General features: G+C 37.9%; 1 protein-coding gene across 5 annotated transcripts in view; it reads left to right on the top strand.

Moving 5' to 3' along the window:
* LOC140337418 (target of Myb1 membrane trafficking protein-like) overlaps positions 1-19439 on the top strand; it is a 128809-nt gene extending 109370 nt beyond the window's left edge. For 3 of the 5 annotated variants that reach the window (XM_072421171.1, XM_072421172.1, XM_072421173.1), the window contains 4 exons: positions 1222-1297; positions 4319-4372; positions 15569-15608; positions 18200-19439. In XM_072421171.1, coding sequence (XP_072277272.1) covers positions 1222-1297; positions 4319-4372; positions 15569-15608; positions 18200-18345 — 316 coding nt within the window. In that variant the 3' untranslated portion in view covers positions 18346-19439. Of the gene's footprint in view, positions 1-1221; positions 1298-4318; positions 4373-7662; positions 12302-15568; positions 15609-18199 lie in introns of all 5 variants that reach the window. The other 2 variants (XR_011922038.1, XR_011922037.1) reach the window with 2 other exon arrangements.
* Positions 19440-21411: the final 1972 nt, after the last annotated feature.

The raw sequence follows: 21411 nt of genomic DNA, 5'->3' as shown, positions 1-21411 counted from the left end.
TATAGTGATGTCAAGGTTCAGGTTTCTGTCTTCAATTAAGTCATGAAATAAAAAGTAGAGTCTGGTGTTGTAAATCAAGAACTAAGAAACCAAGGTCACTCATGTGAAGTAATTGAAGAAAGTTGACCCCTGGAAAGATATGAATGTTAGTCCATAAAGGTGGGGAGGAGTGGCAGCTGCTTTGGCAATAAATGGGTGTTAATGGCGACCTCAAATTACTCTTCTCTAAGGCTATCATCTATTTTTGACTCTTTTAGGTGTACGCTTCTTTCACATGTCTCTGGCTGCTTTTCGGTGTATATTGATCGTCTGTAACTGGAAGGATTAGAACTTTTAAAAGAACTTATATTTACTTCCTTCTTTTTCTGCCATAACTGTGCAGTCTCTCATGATATTTAACAATTTTTTTTTTTCTTTCTAAATTTTTTTTTTTAAGCTGTGCCTTGGCTCTTTGTTCGGACTTGAACCTGCCTTTGCAGATGCATTATGCTCCTATCTGAGCTGTTTGGCTGGTGCAAGCATATAAGAGCTTTTGTGCCATTCTTCCTGATTAGTGGCATGGTGGCAGGGATCTACTTTATCCTACAGGCCATTGTGAACAGTGGACCTCTCTCTGATGAGCATTTCTATGATCGGATTGATCACCAGCACCCTAAAATTATCCCTTCAAACCGTGGAATGAATCCAACAATTTACACCAGTCTTGGCTTGCCCACTGACAATATTCCCACTCAGCAATTACCATTTGGCTTGAAACATTAGTATGAATAGATTTTCCTATACCTGGGTATAAACTGTATTGTATCTGTACATTCAGTAAAGTTTTGTTTTGCTATTTTTAAGTAAACCTTTCCTCTGTAAATCTAAAGACCACTTGAATTATTCTCATTCAGTTAAAGAGCCTTGGATGCTTGGATTACATTAAATGCTGGTTTGCAGCACCTGGAAAAGCATCTTCATTCAAATTCAAGTTTTTTTTTTTTTGTTTGTTTGTTTTTGGGGGGGGTGGGGGGTTGTAATTTGTTGTCATTTTTTTTTTTTTTTTTTTTTTCCTGCACATCACTAAACCTAAAGACACATGGTTTTCTCCCATTCTTATTGTTCTTTGTCTTATTTATCAAGTTCTCCGGTCATTCTGGAATATTATACTTAAATTTCTGTGTCTGTTTTTATGTCACACATTTTTGTGTAACGGTATTCTGGCAAATTTTTCTCAATCAGTGTGAAGTATGAGGATCCACAGGCCGCAGAAGGTCTTGCCGGAGCCCTGGATACTCGTCAGCAGAATACTGGAGCGGTATGTAGTATTATTATTATTATTATTATTATTACACAGTATTTATATAGCGCCATCATATTACGCAGTGCTGTATGAAGTCCATAGTTGTGTCTGTAACTGTCCCTCAAAGGGGCTCACAATGTAATGTCCCTACCGTTGTCAAATGTCATTTATACAGACTAAGGCCAATTTTTTTGTTTGGGAAGCCAAAAACCTCACTGCATGTTTTTGGGATGTGGGAGGAAACCCACGCAAACATGGGGCGAACCTGCAAACTCCATGCAGATAGTGTCCTGGCTGAGATTCGAACCTGGAACCTAGCGCTGCAAAGGCAAGAGTTCTACCTCTGAGCCACTGTGCTGCCCATACTGCCCTTACACATAAAATCTGTAAAAGAATGTAACTTGGCAACCCAAATATCGTACGTAATTCTTTGACTAGATCTAGCCAAACTACTCAGACTAGCAGCTGTGCCATTATGCACTCTTTTTACTTTTGTTTGCCATTACTTATATTAGATTGTCAATATTTACATTTTTGATTGCAGAGTTTGGCAAACTAAGTTTTTAGTTTGAATTTTAATGGAAGTGAGAGACTTGAGGTGATCTTGCCCCAAAAACTCTCATTAATGATTATCTCAATGATAATGATTTTACCATCCACATGCTTATTTTGTATTGATTTCATATCAAATTGATTCAAGAAGAAATACTTTCTAGTATGCATTACTTACTCTCTCAGACATATTTTGATTTTTTTATTAATTTTTGAACCCTCTAGCTTACTCTGCTTAGCCATAACTCGCTCCTTTCCATTTTACTTTTACACATATTTTTTATGCTGTTTTTTTATTTACATTTTTCTAGCCGTCAAAGTTATCACCATATAAACAGGTCCACATTTTAGATGTAAAAATGTATCTGCCCCGGAAGGGTATAAAGGCAAGAGAGTTAAAGTGCTTACAAAGAGCTTTAAAGATGTATCTAAACCCAAGAAGAAATATTATATAGAATTCCTCCAGAACTTGCTAGGGGTTCCTTGAGCAATGAGCAATTTTTGACTCTTGGGTCAGTTTAACAGACACCGATGATCTTTTTAGCTTTCTGTAAGGGGTAAAAAAATTTTATTTTTCAAATTTAGGCTTTTATTAGGAAAGTATGAGGGAAAACAACAATAACAAAACATACATTAAAATACAAATCGATATAAATGTCTATCAATTTGTCAGCAGTACAATAATTACAACCAGACGAAATAAAGAATCTCAATATTCAATACAACATGTTCAATAGAACATCAATCAGATCACATAGGTTCCTTGTGTGTCATAGGGCCTAACGATTAACAAAAGACAATCATTTTGAATAACAAATCATAATAACAATACCTTTGAACTATCCCCTATAGATAATAAGGGAGAATAACATACTAATATAGGTAAGGGGGGGAGGAGGAGAATAAAAGGGAGGGGGCAGGATAGGGGTACTTGTTCGTATCCCGGGGTAAGAAAAAGTCTTTAAGAATACACTAGCTACTGAAAAAGCAATAAAACTACAAATAGGTGAAGGTTTGCTGAGAGTCAGCTTGGAGCGCATCCAGGTAGGCCGAAGAATCTCGAAACATGGTCCAATAGAACCATCTCTATTGGAGATGATCAAGATTTTCTCCACATGGTTGGGATGCACATTCTAGCTGCATCCAACATCAGTCTAATCAGTAGGGATTTTTGCGATTAAACTTCACTTAGGAAATTATTGTGATGTAGAAGGAAGAAACTAGTTTCAAATGGGATCTTCAAATCTGTAAACCTTGGGAGAAGTTTATGAACATTCTCTCAAAATGAACACACCCTCAGGCACTCCCAAAAGATGTGGAGAAAATCACCTCTATCTTCACAACACCTCCAGCATCTTTCTGATGCTTTGAGAAACATAGAGCGTAGACAGGTAGGGACCCTATACCATCTGGCCAGAATCTTGTACCCGGTTTCCTGATATGCGAAATGAGAATGTGTGTGCTATCGAGAGTAGTTGATCTCTATGTGCTGGTGAAAAATCAATCCGTAAATCTTGGGCTCACTTCGATACAAAAGGTGGTTTGAAATTTGGGTCTGGGGCAATCAAAATCAAATTCATGTAAGAGACTAAATGCCTAACCGGGCCCTGCTCCATGCATAGAGTCCCAAAATCTATAGACTATCTCCTGAATTGGCCTAATTCCAGGAGCAAGTGTAGGAAATGGTGGAGTTGGCGTATTATCCAGACTCCCACTCCTGCCCCTGAAAACCCCCGACTCAATAATTATTAGAGGTCCGCAAATTCCAGCCTTTAGGCCAGACACAGCCTAGCCAGTAGTCCATTCTGGCCTAATGCCCCCTAGTTTTTTAACCTCCCCAGCGATAAAAAAAAAGATGCTGGAAGCGGTAACCCCGAGTCACACTTGAGGTATGTAAACCTATTGAAAACAATAGTAAGTAAAGCGATTAGCTGTCCTACCAGTGTCCTCCATCGTCCTTCACGATATATATGCCACTGTACACTTACATTACATGTTTAAATATTTTTTAATTTATTTTAACAGATTTTTGTGTTTTGTGTATGTTTAAAGTCTATTATTAAATGTATTAAATTTATTAAATAACGGTGAGTTTTAGAATTCTAGCCTACAATGAAAAATACATTTCCATGCAAAAAATTGTACCTTTTTTTTGCATGGAAATTTGCACAGAATTAGACCGCTAGGGAGGTTAACCTAACTTATAAATAAAGAAGTTAACCTAGCCAGTAACTGCAGCATTTCCCACCCTCGGCTTATACTTTTTCCGAGGTAAAAATAGGTACCTCTGCTTATACTTGGATCGACTTATACTCAAGTGTATACGGTACCATATACGCCTCAAATTCTGTGAGCAGATATGAGCATGTTGCTCTAAAGCCTTTATTTCAAGGTTGTAGGTTAATATACCTAGTCACTAACCAACCATTGTAATATACATTTTGAAATGAAGACACAAAAGTTTTTTTTTTTTTCTTCTACCAGATTCCTCAAAACAACTTTATGGAAGACATTGAGAAATGGCTTTCTGCAGATGCTGTAAGTTTTTTGGCCTTTACACAAGAATAACAGACAATATACAGATGTATACAAATACAGGGTAGGCAAAATGAATTTTAGAAGGATTAGTTTTATAAATGCATGTTTACTTTAAATTCCATTTCTGGGTCAATCATTTTTATTGGGGTTTTCAGTAAAACAACATACAGAGTGGCAATCAATACGTGAATGAGGGAAAGAACATTATATGGGGAATACGTAGTATTAGGAACAGTAACAAAAGATATGGTACATTTATTTAGCAAGCCTGAGATTGACGTGGGATAAGTCACCTTCTGCAAACAAGACAAAATACTGTTTGCGATATACACCAGAAGGTTTCTAGCACTTATATTGTCGCCAGTGTACATATCTTATGTACATTAAATTATAGAACACAGGCAATACTCAGGTAGACCTTTTACACTTTTAATGGTGGTTTAAAACTAGTCCCGTCTGTTCATGGAGTTTTGGTCCCTTCAATTATTTATTGACGTGTATAGTTGGGGGAGTAGGGAAAAGACAGGAGGAAAACAAAAAAAAAAACATAGATAATTTTTTAACAAAAATAAACCATCTGGACTTAACCTTTTATTTGGTCTCCTGTGCTTTACATGTGAGGGTGAGTCAGGAAAAAGGCTTTTTCCCAGTTCACCTCCCAGTATCGCATGTCAACAGGGGCATTAGAGCCATTGCCTTGGAGGAGCATGTTATATATTCGATACAGTATGGGTGGGGTGGTGTTGTAAACTAATTATTACCTCAAAGTCAGTAAGGCTTCTCCTTAATATACATTTGGTGGGGTGGGTGAAAAAAAGGGACAATCACTGCCTATATAAGAACCAAATTATAAAGGGGGAATACTATTGTGAAGTTTACCTTTGAGAACATGGACCTGGTTTAGCAGACAGTTTACCCGCTTAGAGGAGATCCTGCCATATGTGTAGTAGATTGTTGGCTAGACCGAGGGGAGAGTGACGTGGCTGTGGAAAAGAGCGGTCCACTAAGGTCTGTTGGCAAAAGGAAGTCCTCCAATAGGACCCAGCTCGTCCTATCCCTGTTATGAAATCAATCCACTAGACAAACCAGCACAAACGCACAATAGTAGAAGGAGATATTAGGCACCCCCGCTCCTCCCTAACTTTTCAGCTTAGCTAGGATATGAAATACAATGTGAGTGCATTTTAACTTCCAGAGAACGATCTGAAATAGCTTATGAATTTTGCATAAGTATGTAGCAGGTAGGTATATAAGGAGCATAAGCGGGCTGAGGTTATATATCTATTTAAGGTGTGTTGATTATGGCGATCCTGAAGTGGGGCAGGGAATCATACTTTTGAGGATTCATTTGACGTTTACTTGCACAATGGTGGGTAAATATAGCTAAAAATTTTAGTGGGGCCCAAGGTAATAGACTAAAGACCAAAATATAACAAATCCTAATTCTCAATGCCACCCCCCTTAAGAGGTGAAGGAAAAAAATACAGGACTGAGAAAGAAGAGGGTTTCTTTTTGGCAAACAATGATCTGTATTGCAGTAATTAACCACCTGGGCGTTACACTGATGTCTAGATTTCTGTACCAAAAGCGTTACAGGTTTTAATGAATTTTTTTTTTTTTTAAATTGTAGACCTGTAACTTACAGAAATATGTCCGAACAGGGTTCTAGTAGATATCATGAATATAAAAAATGTTTGAAACACACAATCATGTAAAAAAAAAATACTTTTAATAAAATTAAAATACACAAAAATCAGTTTAAACAAGAATACATAAATAAATGAAAAATACTGAAAATGCGATAATTCGGTATACTGTATAATAATATATTTTTCTAAAACACCTCCCTAGTGTCCAACTGTCCAGCGTCACATACCTATAGACAAAACCACATAAATATATTTTGTATTATTTTGTATTGGATACAGGACTTTGTATTGAATCCAATACAAAATATTTGAATATTCCGCTACGACCCCCATCGACAGGCGCATGCACGGACATCATCAGGAATTGCCGAGGGACGCGTACGCGAACGCCGGGTATTCTAATTCTTTCCAAACTTCCATGCAAAAAGTGTTACATTTTTTGCATGGAAATTTATTTTGGATTGTAGGCTCTAATTCACCGAATTACCGCATAATTTACCGAAATATGTCCAAAATTTTATAAATTTAATAATACATTTTTTTTTTTATAAAACATAAAAAAAACCTTTAAAAAAAAAATCTTTAAAAAAAAATAAAAAAAGTTTGAAAAAAAAAATAGTGTATAATGTAATGTAATGTACAGTAGCTTATATAATATATATATATAATACAATTATATACATATTATATAAGGATTTCTTTGTATTGGACTCAATACAGCTTTTTTGTATTGAGTTCAATACAAAGGAACTCAATACAAAATTTTGAATTTCCCGCCCCGCCTCCCTCCCGCGCCGACGCATGCAGAGACGTCACCGGGAAACCCCGGTAATCGTCACTGCACTCGCCGGCTGAACACAGAAGAGGAAGGACGTGTCCGGAGGAGCGGAGGGAGAAGGTGAGTATTTTTTTTTTCTGTCCAGCGATCGACGCTGGACAGAATGGAGGGAGAGGAAGCCAGCTGGCTTCCTCTTCTAAGCCGGCTGGCTTTCTCTTCTAAGCTGGCCGACTTAGAAGAGGAAGCCGGACGGCTTGTTCGTCTAAGGAGAGGACACCCGACGCTGGAGGACGACGCTGGAACATGGACCCGACGCTGGAACACGGACCCAACGCTGGATGAGCACAGCGGGACCAGGTAAGTGAGATTTTATTAAAGAAGAAAAAGTACGGGGTTATCGAAAGTAGCAAAAATTTTTTGGACGAAAAAGTACGGGGTTAGCGGTTGGGAGGTTAATAAATATGCATATACAAGCAAAGAAAATTCACACATCAATTCAGTACTGAATGGTGGTGTGAGGTATACGTTACATTACAGTATTGGGGAGTATTAGACTTCTTTTATTATGTCAAGGTAAGTAGTGCCATTACTGCACAGGCCTTTTTAAGGTGTTAACATAATCCCAAATATGATGATGATTCCAAGAAATAAAGCAATGTTACACTTTACAATCATCTACTAGAGACATGTAAATATTAATATATTGTGGTATTTCCAGATCATAGGTACATTCACATATTTGCCAATTTCATAGTGGTTTCAAACAATACTGTAATATATGCTTACATTATTCTATAATGAAGATGAAGATAAAAATGTATGGTAATGTTTCTGGCTATTGCATCCTTTCATTCTCCTTACAGGACATGAAAATAACCGATAAGGAATGAGAAAATGAAAAAGAATTGCTAGAAAACAAGATAACAGCTATGCTGGAGTTTGTTATGTAGTAAATACAAGAGATGTTCTTAAAAGTAATTGTGTATTAGATAATTACTACAAAAAAAGTATAAATAATATGCAATAATACAATACCAATAACCAAATGTTTTGTAGTAAACATGTAGTACTAAAGCACTAGGCGAAACAAACACATAATAAAATAAGATCAAGACATTATAGCAGATTTTTAAAAATAGGTTAAAGAAAGGGTTTGAAACTCCGTACACCGTTAAAACTGGGGAAAACCATGGCTTTGAACATTATTACTCCAATGTGAAACTAAGTGGATTGTAAAGAATCGATGTCCCTTCCCCTTGGGTTTGGGAGGATGTGGTCTAATGCCGAAAAAGATATCATGTTGGGGTCATAACTGCGTAGGGAGTCAACATGGTATCCAATTGATGTTACAATACATCCATGTGTAATGGAGTGTATGTGTTTGTACATTCAATTTTTAAACCTTCTGGTTTTTTACCAATGTAAAAAGCACCACATTTACAATTGATATAAATTGATTGATATCGGTAAATGAAACCCTAGGTTTCAAAGTTAACAAAAATGTTTAGGGCGGTGGGTTTTGACTAGAGATGAGTGAATTTCTCAAAAACTCGTTTCGGCCGGCAGGCTGAATTTTTCGAAAAGATTTGCTTCGATCCGAATTTTTTTCACGGCGAAACGCGTTAAAAAAAGTCTATTTCCGGCCTGCAGAGAGCCTTGATAGTGGTGTAGAACACTGTGCCTTGCAGTAACACGCATAAGGAGACTGCTGTGGTAGTGAAATAATACTGTGAGTCAGTATGACATGCAGATGGCAGGCATCGCTATTAGAATCACTGCACACTTCACTTATTTGGGCAGTCATGGGGCCACAACTGACCAAATAACTCAAGTATGAACTCAGCCTTACAGGTCCATGTTAGCGTCAAGAAAAAGCGCACTCCTTTTACACCCTTGTCAGCTGATTACACAAAGATGCCTACAGAACCTGTTCTATTAACCGCCTATACAAGTAGAGCCCCCCCCCAACAGAGTGGAGAGGGTGTCAGCACTACGTTTGTGTTGACATCACTAATTATTTTGCCCTTCCTCTGATCTGACAGAACAATAACCCACAAAAAACGGATCCTGTCTGTGGAGCATATGCCTTCACTCAGTCAGCATTTGCTTAATAATCCATCAGTATTGCTAATGCCAAAAAAAAATAGGAGTGGATCCAAAACAGAGATGACAACGTGAATGGAATATTTGCATGTCTTCTCTGTTTTTTACCCACTCCTGCTTTTGGCTACCAAATCATAAACCAATTCTGATTGGATCATACAGGCCTTACAGCTGCTACACAGACAGGATCCGTTGTGCGTCTTTTTTCCTTCATTCTGACAGATCAGAAGAAGTGTCATATAAATAGTGGTGTCATTCAGGCCACAAAGGCAAAATAGTGGCCCAGTCATGGAGTGGGGAGGGTGGGAGAACAGCTTGAGAAGTCCAGAGTGGCAGCAGCATCAGGCGGAGACCACAGAGTGGCACAATGACAGAGTCTAGTGGGCGACAGCATCAGGAGGCTACAGAGTGGCAAGGTGACATAGTGTGGAGATGCCAGCAGCAGCAGCATCAGGAGATCACAAAGTTACCCGGTGACAGAGTGGGGTGGTGGGTGGTAATACCAGTAGACGAAGGTGGGTGTAAGAAGGAGCACTTGTCATCTGATGTGTGGCATCAGGCGGGGACTTTACTCCGAGGGGCTCTTGCTTCTGGCTCCAAGCGCCTGGCGTGACCCGCTCTGAGGACAGTGACAGGTGGGAAGTGTGACTGGGGCGGTACACCTGTTAAACAGTAACGCAGGTGTCCTAAGGCAAGGATCAGGGAGGACAGAAACCTCCCGTTGGGCAAAAGGGCAAAAGCTCGCTTGATCTTGATTTTCAGTATGAATACAGACCGTGAAAGTGGGGCCTCCTGATCCTTGCTACTTTTGGGTTAGGAGCAGGGGGTGTCAGAAAATTTACCACAGGGATAACTGGCCACAGAGTGGCACAATGGCAGAGTCTGGAGGTGGCAGCAGCATCAGGAGGCTACAGAGTGGCACAATGACAGATAACTGGCTTGTGGCGGCCAAGCGTTCATAGCAACGTCGCTTTTTGATCCTTCCATGTCGGTTCTTCCTACCATTGTGAAGCAGAATTCACCAAGTGTTGGATTGTTCACCCACTAAAAGGGAACATGAGCTGGGTTCATTCAGCACATTCAGCTTCTGCGCCGTTGGATGAGTGCGCGGATACTGTTGTCTCATACTGTTGAAGAGCAGGAGCATCTGGACCAGCAGAAGATGTAAATGGCTACAGCTCCCTTCAGCTGAGGTGGTGGAGCCTTGACTGCTTGAAACCTGGTGCGTGCCACTGGGTGATGCAGCGGTTGCTGCGGCAGGCTGGACCACCACATCAGAGTTACAGACCTCCCAGGCCACTTTATGGTGACTCTGCATATGTTGACGCAGGGCCATGGTGCCAACATTGGCACCCTGGCCACGCTTTACCTTCTGCCCACATATTCTACATATGGCCATGTTAACCTCCTCTGGTGGCTTAACAAAAAACTGTCACAACGCCGAGTAGGTGATTTTCCCCCAACACTCCGCACTGACTGACTGCCTCTGTGAACCCCTACACCACTACTTCCCGGGCAGATAGGCTGCTGCGAAGCATGTGGTCTACCCCGGGCACATTTGGCTCCCAACCTCCCACTGCTGCCACCCTACTGACTACCAGCCATGCTACCACCTTGCTGGCTCAGCTGCTGCCTCACGGGCAAACTGCCACCCTCTTCTCCTGATGATGATGAAGCCCCCTCTTTACCCGGCTTCCAGATGCAATCGGCTTCATCATCATCATCATCAAGAAGTGTACGCACGTCACTGATGTCCTCCTCAAGGTTCTCTGGGTCAGGAGCCCGACTGCTCGCAACACCACCTCCCACGCCACTCACCTCATCACTATTTGCCCGCCTAGCGGAGGAAGCGGCGGATGTCTCCTCCAGATCTTGGCTGGGCAGTAGCTGCTGACTGCCCTCTACTAGCTTGTCCTCACTGTATAGTTGAGCTGAGCCCACAGTATACACTACTTCTGTGGCTGAGGGAACAGCAAAGGACAGAGGCAAGTTGAGGACACCTGAGGGCACAGGGTCTGCTCCCGGGCCATGCCAACTAAGGATTGTGTATGACAAACCCACCGACTGTTGGCTGGGGGTGTCTGATGTCACTTGGGATGAAGTAGATGACTGAGTTAACCTGCTGGGTTGCTGGTCAAGACAAGACTGCTAGATGACACTGGAAGCTCAGACCTCTCGCTGCAAGTCCTGCTGACACGCCCCCTTACTCTGCTGTGACCTCTGCCTGCGCCAGAAACATTTAGGCCTCTGCCACTTCTTTCTGCATGGCCTGCCACTTCTCTGTCTGACATACTTTTACTTGAACTAAATGAATTAAAAGCAAATTAAAACACACCTAAAAGTGACGAATATATTTTTACTGTTGTACAGAAATAGGCCACTAAACGCTTTTACCACAAATAACTGCAACAGTGAACTGCGTATATATTTTTCTTTTTGTACTGAAATAGACCACTAAACGCTTTCACCACAAATAACTGCAACAGTGAACTGCGTATATATTTTTCTTTTTGTACTTGAATACGTCACTAAATGCTTTCACCACATATAACTGCAGAAGTTAACTGAGAATATATTTGTATTTTTGTACTGAAATACGTCACTAAATGCTTTGACCACAAATAACTGCAACAGTGAAGTGCGTATTTATTTTTCTGGATATATAAATTGACGTCTCTCCCTGCACTAAAATGCTGTGAAGTTATTCCTCCCTATCCTTTCCCAGCATTTGTAAATCGCTTTTCTAGCACTGTCCCTAGTGCCTTCTGATGTCTCTCCCTGCACGAAGATGCTGTGAAATGATTCCTCCCTATCCTTTCCCTGCACTTGAAAATCGCTTTTCTAGCACTGTCCCTAGTGCCTGCACACGTCTCTCCCTGCACTCAGAACACTGTAAAATGTCTTAATCCAAGATGGCTGAGGCTATTTAAAGGGGTGTTACATCACAGGGCTGGCTGGCTGCTGATTGGCTGCATGCATGGCATTATGGGTCATCCCGCCTTCCTAGAGTTCCTTGCCCCATGTCTTTACACGTGTAGCCACCATTTTCGAAAAAGTTGCGATTTGTTACCACGAAGTGCAAGGAAATTCAGATTCGTTGCGAATCGATTTTTTTCTGAAGTTCGGATCGAATTCCACTTCGTCAGCTTCGATTTGCTCGGCTCTAGTTTTGACATTAAAGAGATGCATTGCGAGTCATTAATCTACTGACCGTGTGTACAGTGGCCACGCTTAAAAGTGCCTTTCACTGAAGGTTTGCTTGTTTCAGATGGATCTTTAAAATGGCTGGTTGCTAAGTGATCCTTGAGGGATGGAGATTTACGAAATACTCTTCTTATGAATATTCAAATCTGATGTCAGAATTTGCCAATATTTCGAGCAGATCTAAAATTGTTTCAGGTGGGTGTTACATCTTGTGACAATGTAAGTGGTAGCCTCCCTAGGTTTGGCTGTATCTTTTAGTAAAAGTCCAGGGTCAAGTCCTGTCCAGGGGTTTTACCCAATGGTAGGTCAGGTCCTCCTAAGAAGTTTTTTGAGTAGCCTCTTTCTAGGGTCCTCCGCTGTAGATTTTTGGCTTCTAAAACTAAGTCCTCCTACCATGAAGTAATCTAAAAGTGAATGTGAAGGAAGAAATTGCGAATGGAACAAGCGGTTTCAACTACCCTGACATTGACTGGACTAATGGCACTACAGGAACATCAAAAGGAAGGAAATTTTTAATAGAACATAATTTAATGGTACAGTTTATAGAAGCCCCAACTAGAAATTATATTCTGCTAGACCTAGTTCTTTCTAACAATGCAGAGTTTATAACAAATGTGCATATAAAAGAGAATGCGGGTAGCCATAGTGACCATAATATGATTTCATTTAATGTAGGTTGTAAACAGGAAAGATAAAAACATTTAATTTTAGGAGAGCAAATTTTCCATTATTAAGGGCAGCTCTCTGTGACTGGGAGACAATATTGTCCTCAAAGAACACAGAACAGAAATGGGAATGTTTCAAGTCTATTCAAAAGCACACTGAAACATTTATTCCAATGGGTAAAAAGTTTGAGGCTAAAATTAAAACCTATGTGACTCACAGCTGTTAAGAAATCCATAAGGAACAAGAAAAGGGCATTCCAAAAATATAGGATCACCTTCATCATTTGAAAACTATAAAGAATATAACAAAATATGTAAAATGGTGATAAAATATGCAAAACTTCAAAATGAAATACAGATGCAAAGGAAAGTAAGGCAAACCCCCCAAAAATGTTAAATATATTAATAGTAAAAAGACCAGATCTGAGCAAGTAGGCCCCTTAAAGGATGTCTCTGGGTTGGTAACTGGGGATAAAGACAAGGCAGATTTACTAAACACTTTCTTTTAGCTCTTTGTGTACACAAAGGAAAATGACAGAGTTCTAGTCCAAATTCATAATAGCAATGTCACTGCCTTAAATGAGTCACAATGGCTCTGAATTGATATGATTGAGAAACAGCTGGGAAAAATTAAGGTTGACAAAGCACCAGGACCTGATGGATTACATCCACTTGTCCTCAAAGAGCTGAGCTCGTTTTTTCAAAGCCATTATTTTCGTCCTTCTCGGCGATATCCGTCTTCTTTCTTCCTCCGGCCAACTTCCTTAGCACTTGGTGCGTGAGGACATTACCACCGGGGCGGTGCACAAAATTCAAATCCATTTGTATTGCATTTAATATTAAAAAACTGTATTGAATGCAATACAATGGATTTATATGTGTAAAAGCGGTACATTGTCTTTCATGAAAATTTATTTTTCAGTATAATATGTGTATAATTTTATAATTTTTTTTTTATTTATTTTGACATGATTTTGTGTTTTAAACTTTTTCATACTCATACTATTATAATGTAAAATAAATTTTCATGAAAAACAATGCACCGCTTTTAGACATATAAAACCTGACAGAAATGAACCACCCAGAAGGTTAATATAGAAAAAATGTAAAATTGTGCACTTGGGAGCTAACATCATGCATGCTTCATACTGTCAAGGGGGAATACATTTGGGGGAGTCAGAAATAGAAAAGGATCTGGGGGTTCTAGTAGGTCATAGACTTAATAACAACATGCAATTTCAAGCTGCAATATCTAAAGCTAGCAAAGTACTTTCTTGTATTAAAAGAGGAATAGACTGCAGAGATGGAGACATAATCCTGCCCCTGTACAAAGCATTGGTCAGACCACATCTGGAATATTCAGTCCAGTTTTGGGCACCAGTTCACAAAAAGGACATTTTTGAATTGGAGAGAGTGCAGAGAAGGGCAACTAAATTAATAAATAAAATGGAGGAGCTCAGGTATGAGGAGAGATTAGCTGAACTGAATCTATTCTCCCTTGAGAAAAGACGTATAAGGGGGGGATATGATCACCCTGTATAAATATATAAATGGTCCATATAGAAAACTCTTTCCCATTATTCACTTTGAGATTATTACAAAGAACAAGAGGGCACTCTTTGTGTTTGGAGGAAAAAAAGTTTAAGGTCCCGATAAGGAAGGGATTCTTCACTGTAATATTGGTGTAGGAAGGTGCTCACTTGGTACCCATGGCAACACCCTGTTTATGTAAATACATGTTCTGCCGAAGATGAAGATATTTCTGGATAAAAAGTGATAGAAAGGAAAGGGATGTGATGAATCTACTTTGATCTTGGGAAATGTAGAGTACCTTCTGTAATGCGTATGTGATCCCTTTGTCATGACGGATACTTCTATTTAGAGATTTTATATCTATCGCTACTAAGATTGTATGAGGGGAACTTTAAGATTGTTTGTCAGCTTTAGGAGTTTTATCGTATCTTTCAGCTATGATGGTAATTGTAAGGGTCTCAAGATGGAGTCTACCAGTTTGCTTGCCTTGGATGTGATGGAATTAATCACTGCAGTGATGGGACGACCTGTAGGGTTGTCCACACTTTTGTGTACTTTAGGTAGACACTAAAAAGTAGGGATCACTGGAAACCTAATGGTAGGAAATTTCCTAGTCACTTCATTAATAATTTGTGAGGTAAAGGCTTGATACACCAAGTCATGGAATTCTTCCTTGAATTGACTGAAGATGTGTTTCTGAATTGGTATGTATAAATCTTGATTCTCCAAGATCTTCAGACATATTGTTCTATAATGTGTACTATTCATAACTTGTCAGAGGGTTTTATGGTGATCTCTTTATTGTTCCTCACATTTTGTACAGCCTTCATCAAATCGGTCATGATGGTCAGATGGTCATTAGATTTTAGGCAAATGTGTACCAACATGTCTATTATGTCTATTGTTAATTTGTTTTCAGAGCACATTACCATAAAACCTTTCTTTTAATTATTTTATGTTATTCTATTATCAATATATTTAATTTTCCATGTATGATACTTACTTGATATCACAATTGTCTAACACAATATACATACCTAACATCCTTATTGTACTAACAACACTCACACCAGGATACCATGCTTTTTCCACATCTGTCTGTAAATACATAAAAACATGCAATGTACAGTTTGAAGCATCATTGCAGTGCTTTTATTCTGACAGAGAAAGCACAATAATTAATGTTGCTTCTAACTCTTCAAATGTTATTTACCTTCACATACAGGAAATCTATAAATTGTGTATTATCATTTTCCACACGCAGGAAGAAGAGATTGAGGGGGAAGGTGGTGTTACTAGTGAAGGCAAGTACCTCACAATTTATGTATTCAAACAGTGGCACAATTTTTGTTTTCAGACCATATTTAAGCTGTCATGGTTCATAAAAGGGTTGTTTTTTTAGTGTGTGTGTGTGTGTGTGTGTGTGTGTATATATATATATATATATATATATATATATATATATATATAATATACACACACACAAATTTCTACCACAGACGTGCTAAAATAATTCAAAGCACTATCTAGTGCGTTTAAACAGGTTTGTGACTGGTTTCAACTAACTTTTAAAGTGCACCTTGTTTGTTCAAGTATATGTGCATGTGTGTGTGTGTGTGTGTATATATATATATATATATATATATATATATATATATATATATATATATATATATATATATATATATTCCACTCTGCTCCTCAGGCAGTAAGTAAAAGGGGGGAATCCCTTATTAAGCTCCAAACCACAACATGAAGCTTAAACAGTGCTGACGGATACAGAACACATGTCACAGCTCCTCTAGGGCTGCGGGAGCAATCTGGAGCAGAGCTGTCAACATAGCATAGCCCTGCTGATTGCTCTGCTCCCTGATTGGCTGAAGAAAAGAGAAATCCCGACGATGCTTGAGCTGTCATGGGGGTTTCCTATTTCTCAGCCAATCACGGAGCACTATAGATGAATAGGGACAAGTCTCTCCAATAAAGTCTTGTGCTGAATTGCTGAGAAACAGAAAACCTCAGCCAAACACAGAGCACTAGAGGTGAATGAGGAGACTTGTCCTCATTTACCCCTAGTGCCTGGGGATCCCTAACTGTCAGGAGGAGTCCTATGGCTGTGCTCATGTTATCATTGCAGCTGTGGGAATCATCCTCTCATTGGGATAACCTGTAAAAAAAAAAAAAAAAGTTTAGTTACACAAACAAACATTTAACAAAATAATTTACCATCAAAGCATTGTCCAATTTTTTTACACATATTTTAACCCTTTCAGGGAATGATAAAGGGGTTTTATGTACCTCTGTACTCTTCCCTGAAAGGGTTAAAAGTAAACCATTTATAAATGTAAAATGGTGGTAAAACGCATCATAGGCGTTTATTAGCGTTTTAAAGTCAAGCTTTAAAACACTTGTAAAAGTGCAAAAAAAAATATAAAAATGTGGTAAACATTTTTTTTTTGGATTGGGTAAATCCTATTGTATCACAAATATAAATATTTTATATTTTCAACTTGCACTCAGGAGTTGGAACTATAAGCCAGTGCTCATCAGTGGAGGGCCCACATGAAACCCTCTTTGCCTGCAGAGATGGCAGTGTTTAACCTAGTGGATTGACAAGATATCTGAAGGCAAAAAAGCAAAGCTAAGCTTTCTTCTGGGAAGCCCAACAACTGAAGTGCTCTGAAGTTTCTAATAGAAAATGTCCTCTGTAGTAATTTTCAATTGCTAAAATGAAATTTAATAAAATAAAGCCAACAAATTGTAAACTTTCAAAAAAAAGTAAGCAAAATTGATTAAAATGTATTTTTGTGCATTTTTTTTTGTTTTAAAATAAATTTATTATCATATTACAAAAGCCATATTGTCACTTATCATATTATACAAGAATGTATCACAACCATCCCGTGTTTTTTTTCATATATATTTTGAATACTCTTTAAAGATGGTAACCTAAAAGTGTACATATATTGGTAATCAGAACTGACTAACAGCTGCAAAAATTTTCGAAGACAAAAGTTCAAAAATCTAAAGTATTTCCCAGGGCACTAGAAACCACTAACAAATAAATATCTGTTACATGTAGCACAAAGTGTTTCTGGAAAGACACTTTTGATCCTCATATACTACCCTTGCCTGTACTCTCTCCCAGCTCCTTGCTTGTTTTGTACCCAGCAAGAATATACTGAATTTTTTTTATAGAAAGGAGTCTTTTACTTATTTTATACATTCTGCTAATTAAACCCAACATAAAAAAAAGTGTAATTTTTTGTAAAAGTTTGGTGAAAAACTTTCTAACTAGACCTGTAGTCTTTAGTCAACTAAATTTGTCCAAACCTGGTGAAATTGTTAAGAGCCCCCCCCCCCTATATTTTCTCTCTCATTTTCCGTTTCCAAGATTCACAGTTGCAGTTAGATATCTACCAGCATGCTATGATAAATCCACCCTAGCAAATAGAAAGTGTACAATATGCCTGCTTCCTTATTGGCCAGCAATAAATGTTTGACAGGAACACTTTACTTAGGCTTGGAGAAATAGGATTTTATATTATTAGTTTATCCTAGTGCTTTTATGGATTTTCTTTTTACAAATGCGGGAAGTAAAGCGGTGCTTGGGGAAACAGTCATTGAAATTCACTGAAAATGTGGCAGTTACTTTGCACACCTGTGAGGATTGTCCTAAAAGTGCATAATGTTGTCCTAAATAAATAACATAGGTCAATTGACAGGACTAAAGTTTTGTCAAAATTATACATTACTGCAAATCATCATTAGTTGCCGTTAATAACTATTGATATGATAAATAGAAGTATTAGTTTTAGTAATTAACCCCATGATTCTTTGTATTTATGTCAGTGTTGACTTGTTTCAGAACAAGGTCTTTTTATTTCCACTGCAGAATTTGATAAATTTCTAGAGGAGCGGGCAAAAGCTGCAGATCGACTACCATCATTGCCGTCTCCCACAATGAATGCGCCTCGGGCGGCATCCAACACAGGACAGGTCAGGAAGGAAAATAATGAAGATGGCCTCTTCGGGTTGTGAGTGCTAATCAACTGAATGAAGTACCCTACATCTCAGATGTACCTGAAACATAATCTATCAGGTTCCGGCTCTTAAGACTAACTTGATATGATAACTTTTTGAATTTTCACAGATGCCGCTGGTAACATCAGCCATATAACTGTGGAGTTTGCCTTTTTCTAAATTAAATCTTTATGGTATTATATAGCTAAATTTACTGTTTTTCCTTTTTTTTCGTACCCTGATAGACTTCCCTCAGAATCCCCCCTTCCTGCAACGTATATGTTTTCATCCTGCACACGGTGATTGGAGTGTTAATATCAAAATGAGAGATAACTTAGCACTACAAACTGAATGCTTCCTACTTGTGCCACTTAAAACAGTTGGGCAATTTTGTTATCAATTTTCTTTCTGCAGTAAACGATTGCACTAGCTAAATGAAACTTTTATTCTGGGTATCTGACCTCAATTTATTATAGTAGATAATTCTCTTTAAATAGTCACATGTTATCTCCCTTACAACCCACAGTGCCTTGGTGATCTTCTCCAATTTTTATTTCTAGGTGATGAAAAATCTGCTGTTTTTTGGTAGAAAAACAAAGCAAGATTTATTCTAACACTTTATTTTAGGTACATAAATATTGCTGCTTTTTAATGATATTTTCTCCTATATGCTGGTTTAGTGTTTGAATGAACACATTTAAAGTTAGCCCTCATCTATATGCTTGAACATAATGTTTTTGCTCAGTTGCACACATTTTTCAGCCGTTTGCCATGTTGCCACAAAAAAGTTAAATGAAAGTCACTACCTGATGAACGACATGGTGTCTTTTTAGTCCAATGGTTGTACAATGGACTGATTTGTATAGTAAAAGAGAGTAAGGTAAGATTGGCCATTAATATACACTATACAGCTGCCATCTTGTATTTTATCTTTGCTTCTTTTTGTTAATTTTCAAAAATGGTAACAGTTATCAAAGTCCTTTTTCAATTGCATAAATATTTGTCTTACTATGAGACAAAGACAGTTTTGTCACAGCTGATTCTGGTTTGTTCTCAAGTCATGTTTGTCAGTGTCTGTAATGAAAATATTAATTAAAAGCCTTACACCATTATACTGTTTGTCAGTTCATTATGCATGTGCCTGTGTATATGTGTAGTTTTTTATCAAATAAAAATGTTCCTTAAACAAAGTGCGTGCACAATATTAGGAACTGGTGACACTGCAGACCAATATGAGACATTTTTGTAGCATGCTCTGAAATTATTCCTCCATAAACCTATCTCTTCAAAGCTGAGAATATTTTTAAAGGAAATCACTATCAGCTACTGTGTTAAAGCATAACTAAACTTAAGTCATTTTGAGCAGGTAGGTTCTTTATAGCACAAGGGATGTCACTTCTTCAATAAAATACACTTACTGCCTGTTTGCAATCTTTTCTTCAGTGCACACTAAGCTGCGCTTATGCGTCTTGGTGTACAATGCCGACTATCCTGGATTACCCCTGGCTGCTGGGGATGAATTAATTCCCATTAGTATGCATGTAAATCACATTACTCCAAATCAAGATCAAGATGACCAATGATCTGGAACCTGGAAAAGGATAAAATGAAGATGATGCCACCTACAACAGAGTGAGAAGAGAAACTAAAACAATCTAATCAGGCAGGTAAGTTCTATTGCAGAAGGAACATTATAGATGCAGAGGTCGCATTTACAAAATACATAAATATTCCTAAATGAAAGGCAGCCTGATTTGTTTCATACATTCATCTAATTTTGTAACTACAGCGGGAAAGAGGGGCTTTTCTGGCATACCAATTGTTTTTTTTTAACTCAATGCAAGTAACAGTAGTTACAATTCAATGGTACTGTCAAAAAACAATATGCATTATTCGAGCCAAAAAGGCGCACTATACAATGTACTGCTAATGCACCATTAGGTATTTTCGACAGTGAACTGATTGATTGTTCAATGCATGATCACAATCAACTTTGTTCCCCACCTGTTTAACCATTAAAAAGGCTTCCTCGGGGTTGATTACAACATGCCATGCAAACTAATAGCCTGCATTTAAAAAAAAAGCTATTCCAGTTTCTATTTTAACATTATTTTTGGATAAAAAGACATGCATTTTACACTTTTTTTGGAGGGGGTACATGGTCCCATTGGTTCCTCATATATCCCCAGTAATTATGAAGACAAAGTCTTTTCTATTGATTGAAATATAGAGTTTCAAGTCGTAGGTTGTATTTTAAAACAGTCAGAACGGACATGTGACCTTTGGTCATCATCCTCTCAGTTCACATACCTACCATATTAGGTAGGAAAGAGATGTGTCATGAGATAATTTACCATTAAGGATAATGAAACCATTCTCACTAAGTATTTTGATGCCAGAGTTGTTATTGACCCTAAATAGTGGGTTATTAGTTCTTAACATTGCGGACTGTCAACATTACCTGGTGCTGTCTGCCCTGCAATTTTTCACTAGATTATCTTCAAAATACATATGTAGCATCTATTAGCATTCTGTACTAGAGACCTTCATAATGGGGATTAACCACCTGAGCGTTACACTGAGGTCTAGATTTCTGTACCAAAAGTGATCCACTGTTTTTCATGAATTTTTTTTTTTTTTAAATTGTAGACCTGTAACTTACAGAAATATGTCCGAACAAGGGTTCTAGTAGATATTATGAATATAAAAAATGTTTGAAACACACAATCATTTAAAAAAAAAAAATTGAATTTCCAAGTTATTTACTTTTATTTTATTTTTTTTTTTTTTGTATTGGATTGGATACGGGAGTTTGTATTCAATCCAATATAAAATGAGCGTTTGAATTTACCAGTTATGTACTTTGTATTAATTTTATATTATTTTGTATTGGATACGCAAGTTTGTATCCAATCAAATACAAAATATAAATTTGAATTTCCAAGTTATTTACTTTTATTTTATTTTTTTTATTTTTTGTATTGGATTGGATACGGGAGTTTGTATTCAATCCAATACAAAATGACAGTTTGAATTTACCAATTACACACTTTGTATTTATTTGAATTATTTTGTATTGGATTG

The sequence above is a fragment of the Pyxicephalus adspersus genome, chromosome 8 (assembly GCF_032062135.1).
Source record: "Pyxicephalus adspersus chromosome 8, UCB_Pads_2.0, whole genome shotgun sequence".
NCBI classification, from domain to species: domain Eukaryota; kingdom Metazoa; phylum Chordata; class Amphibia; order Anura; family Pyxicephalidae; genus Pyxicephalus; species Pyxicephalus adspersus.
This window is presented reverse-complemented; position numbering and strand designations above follow the sequence as displayed.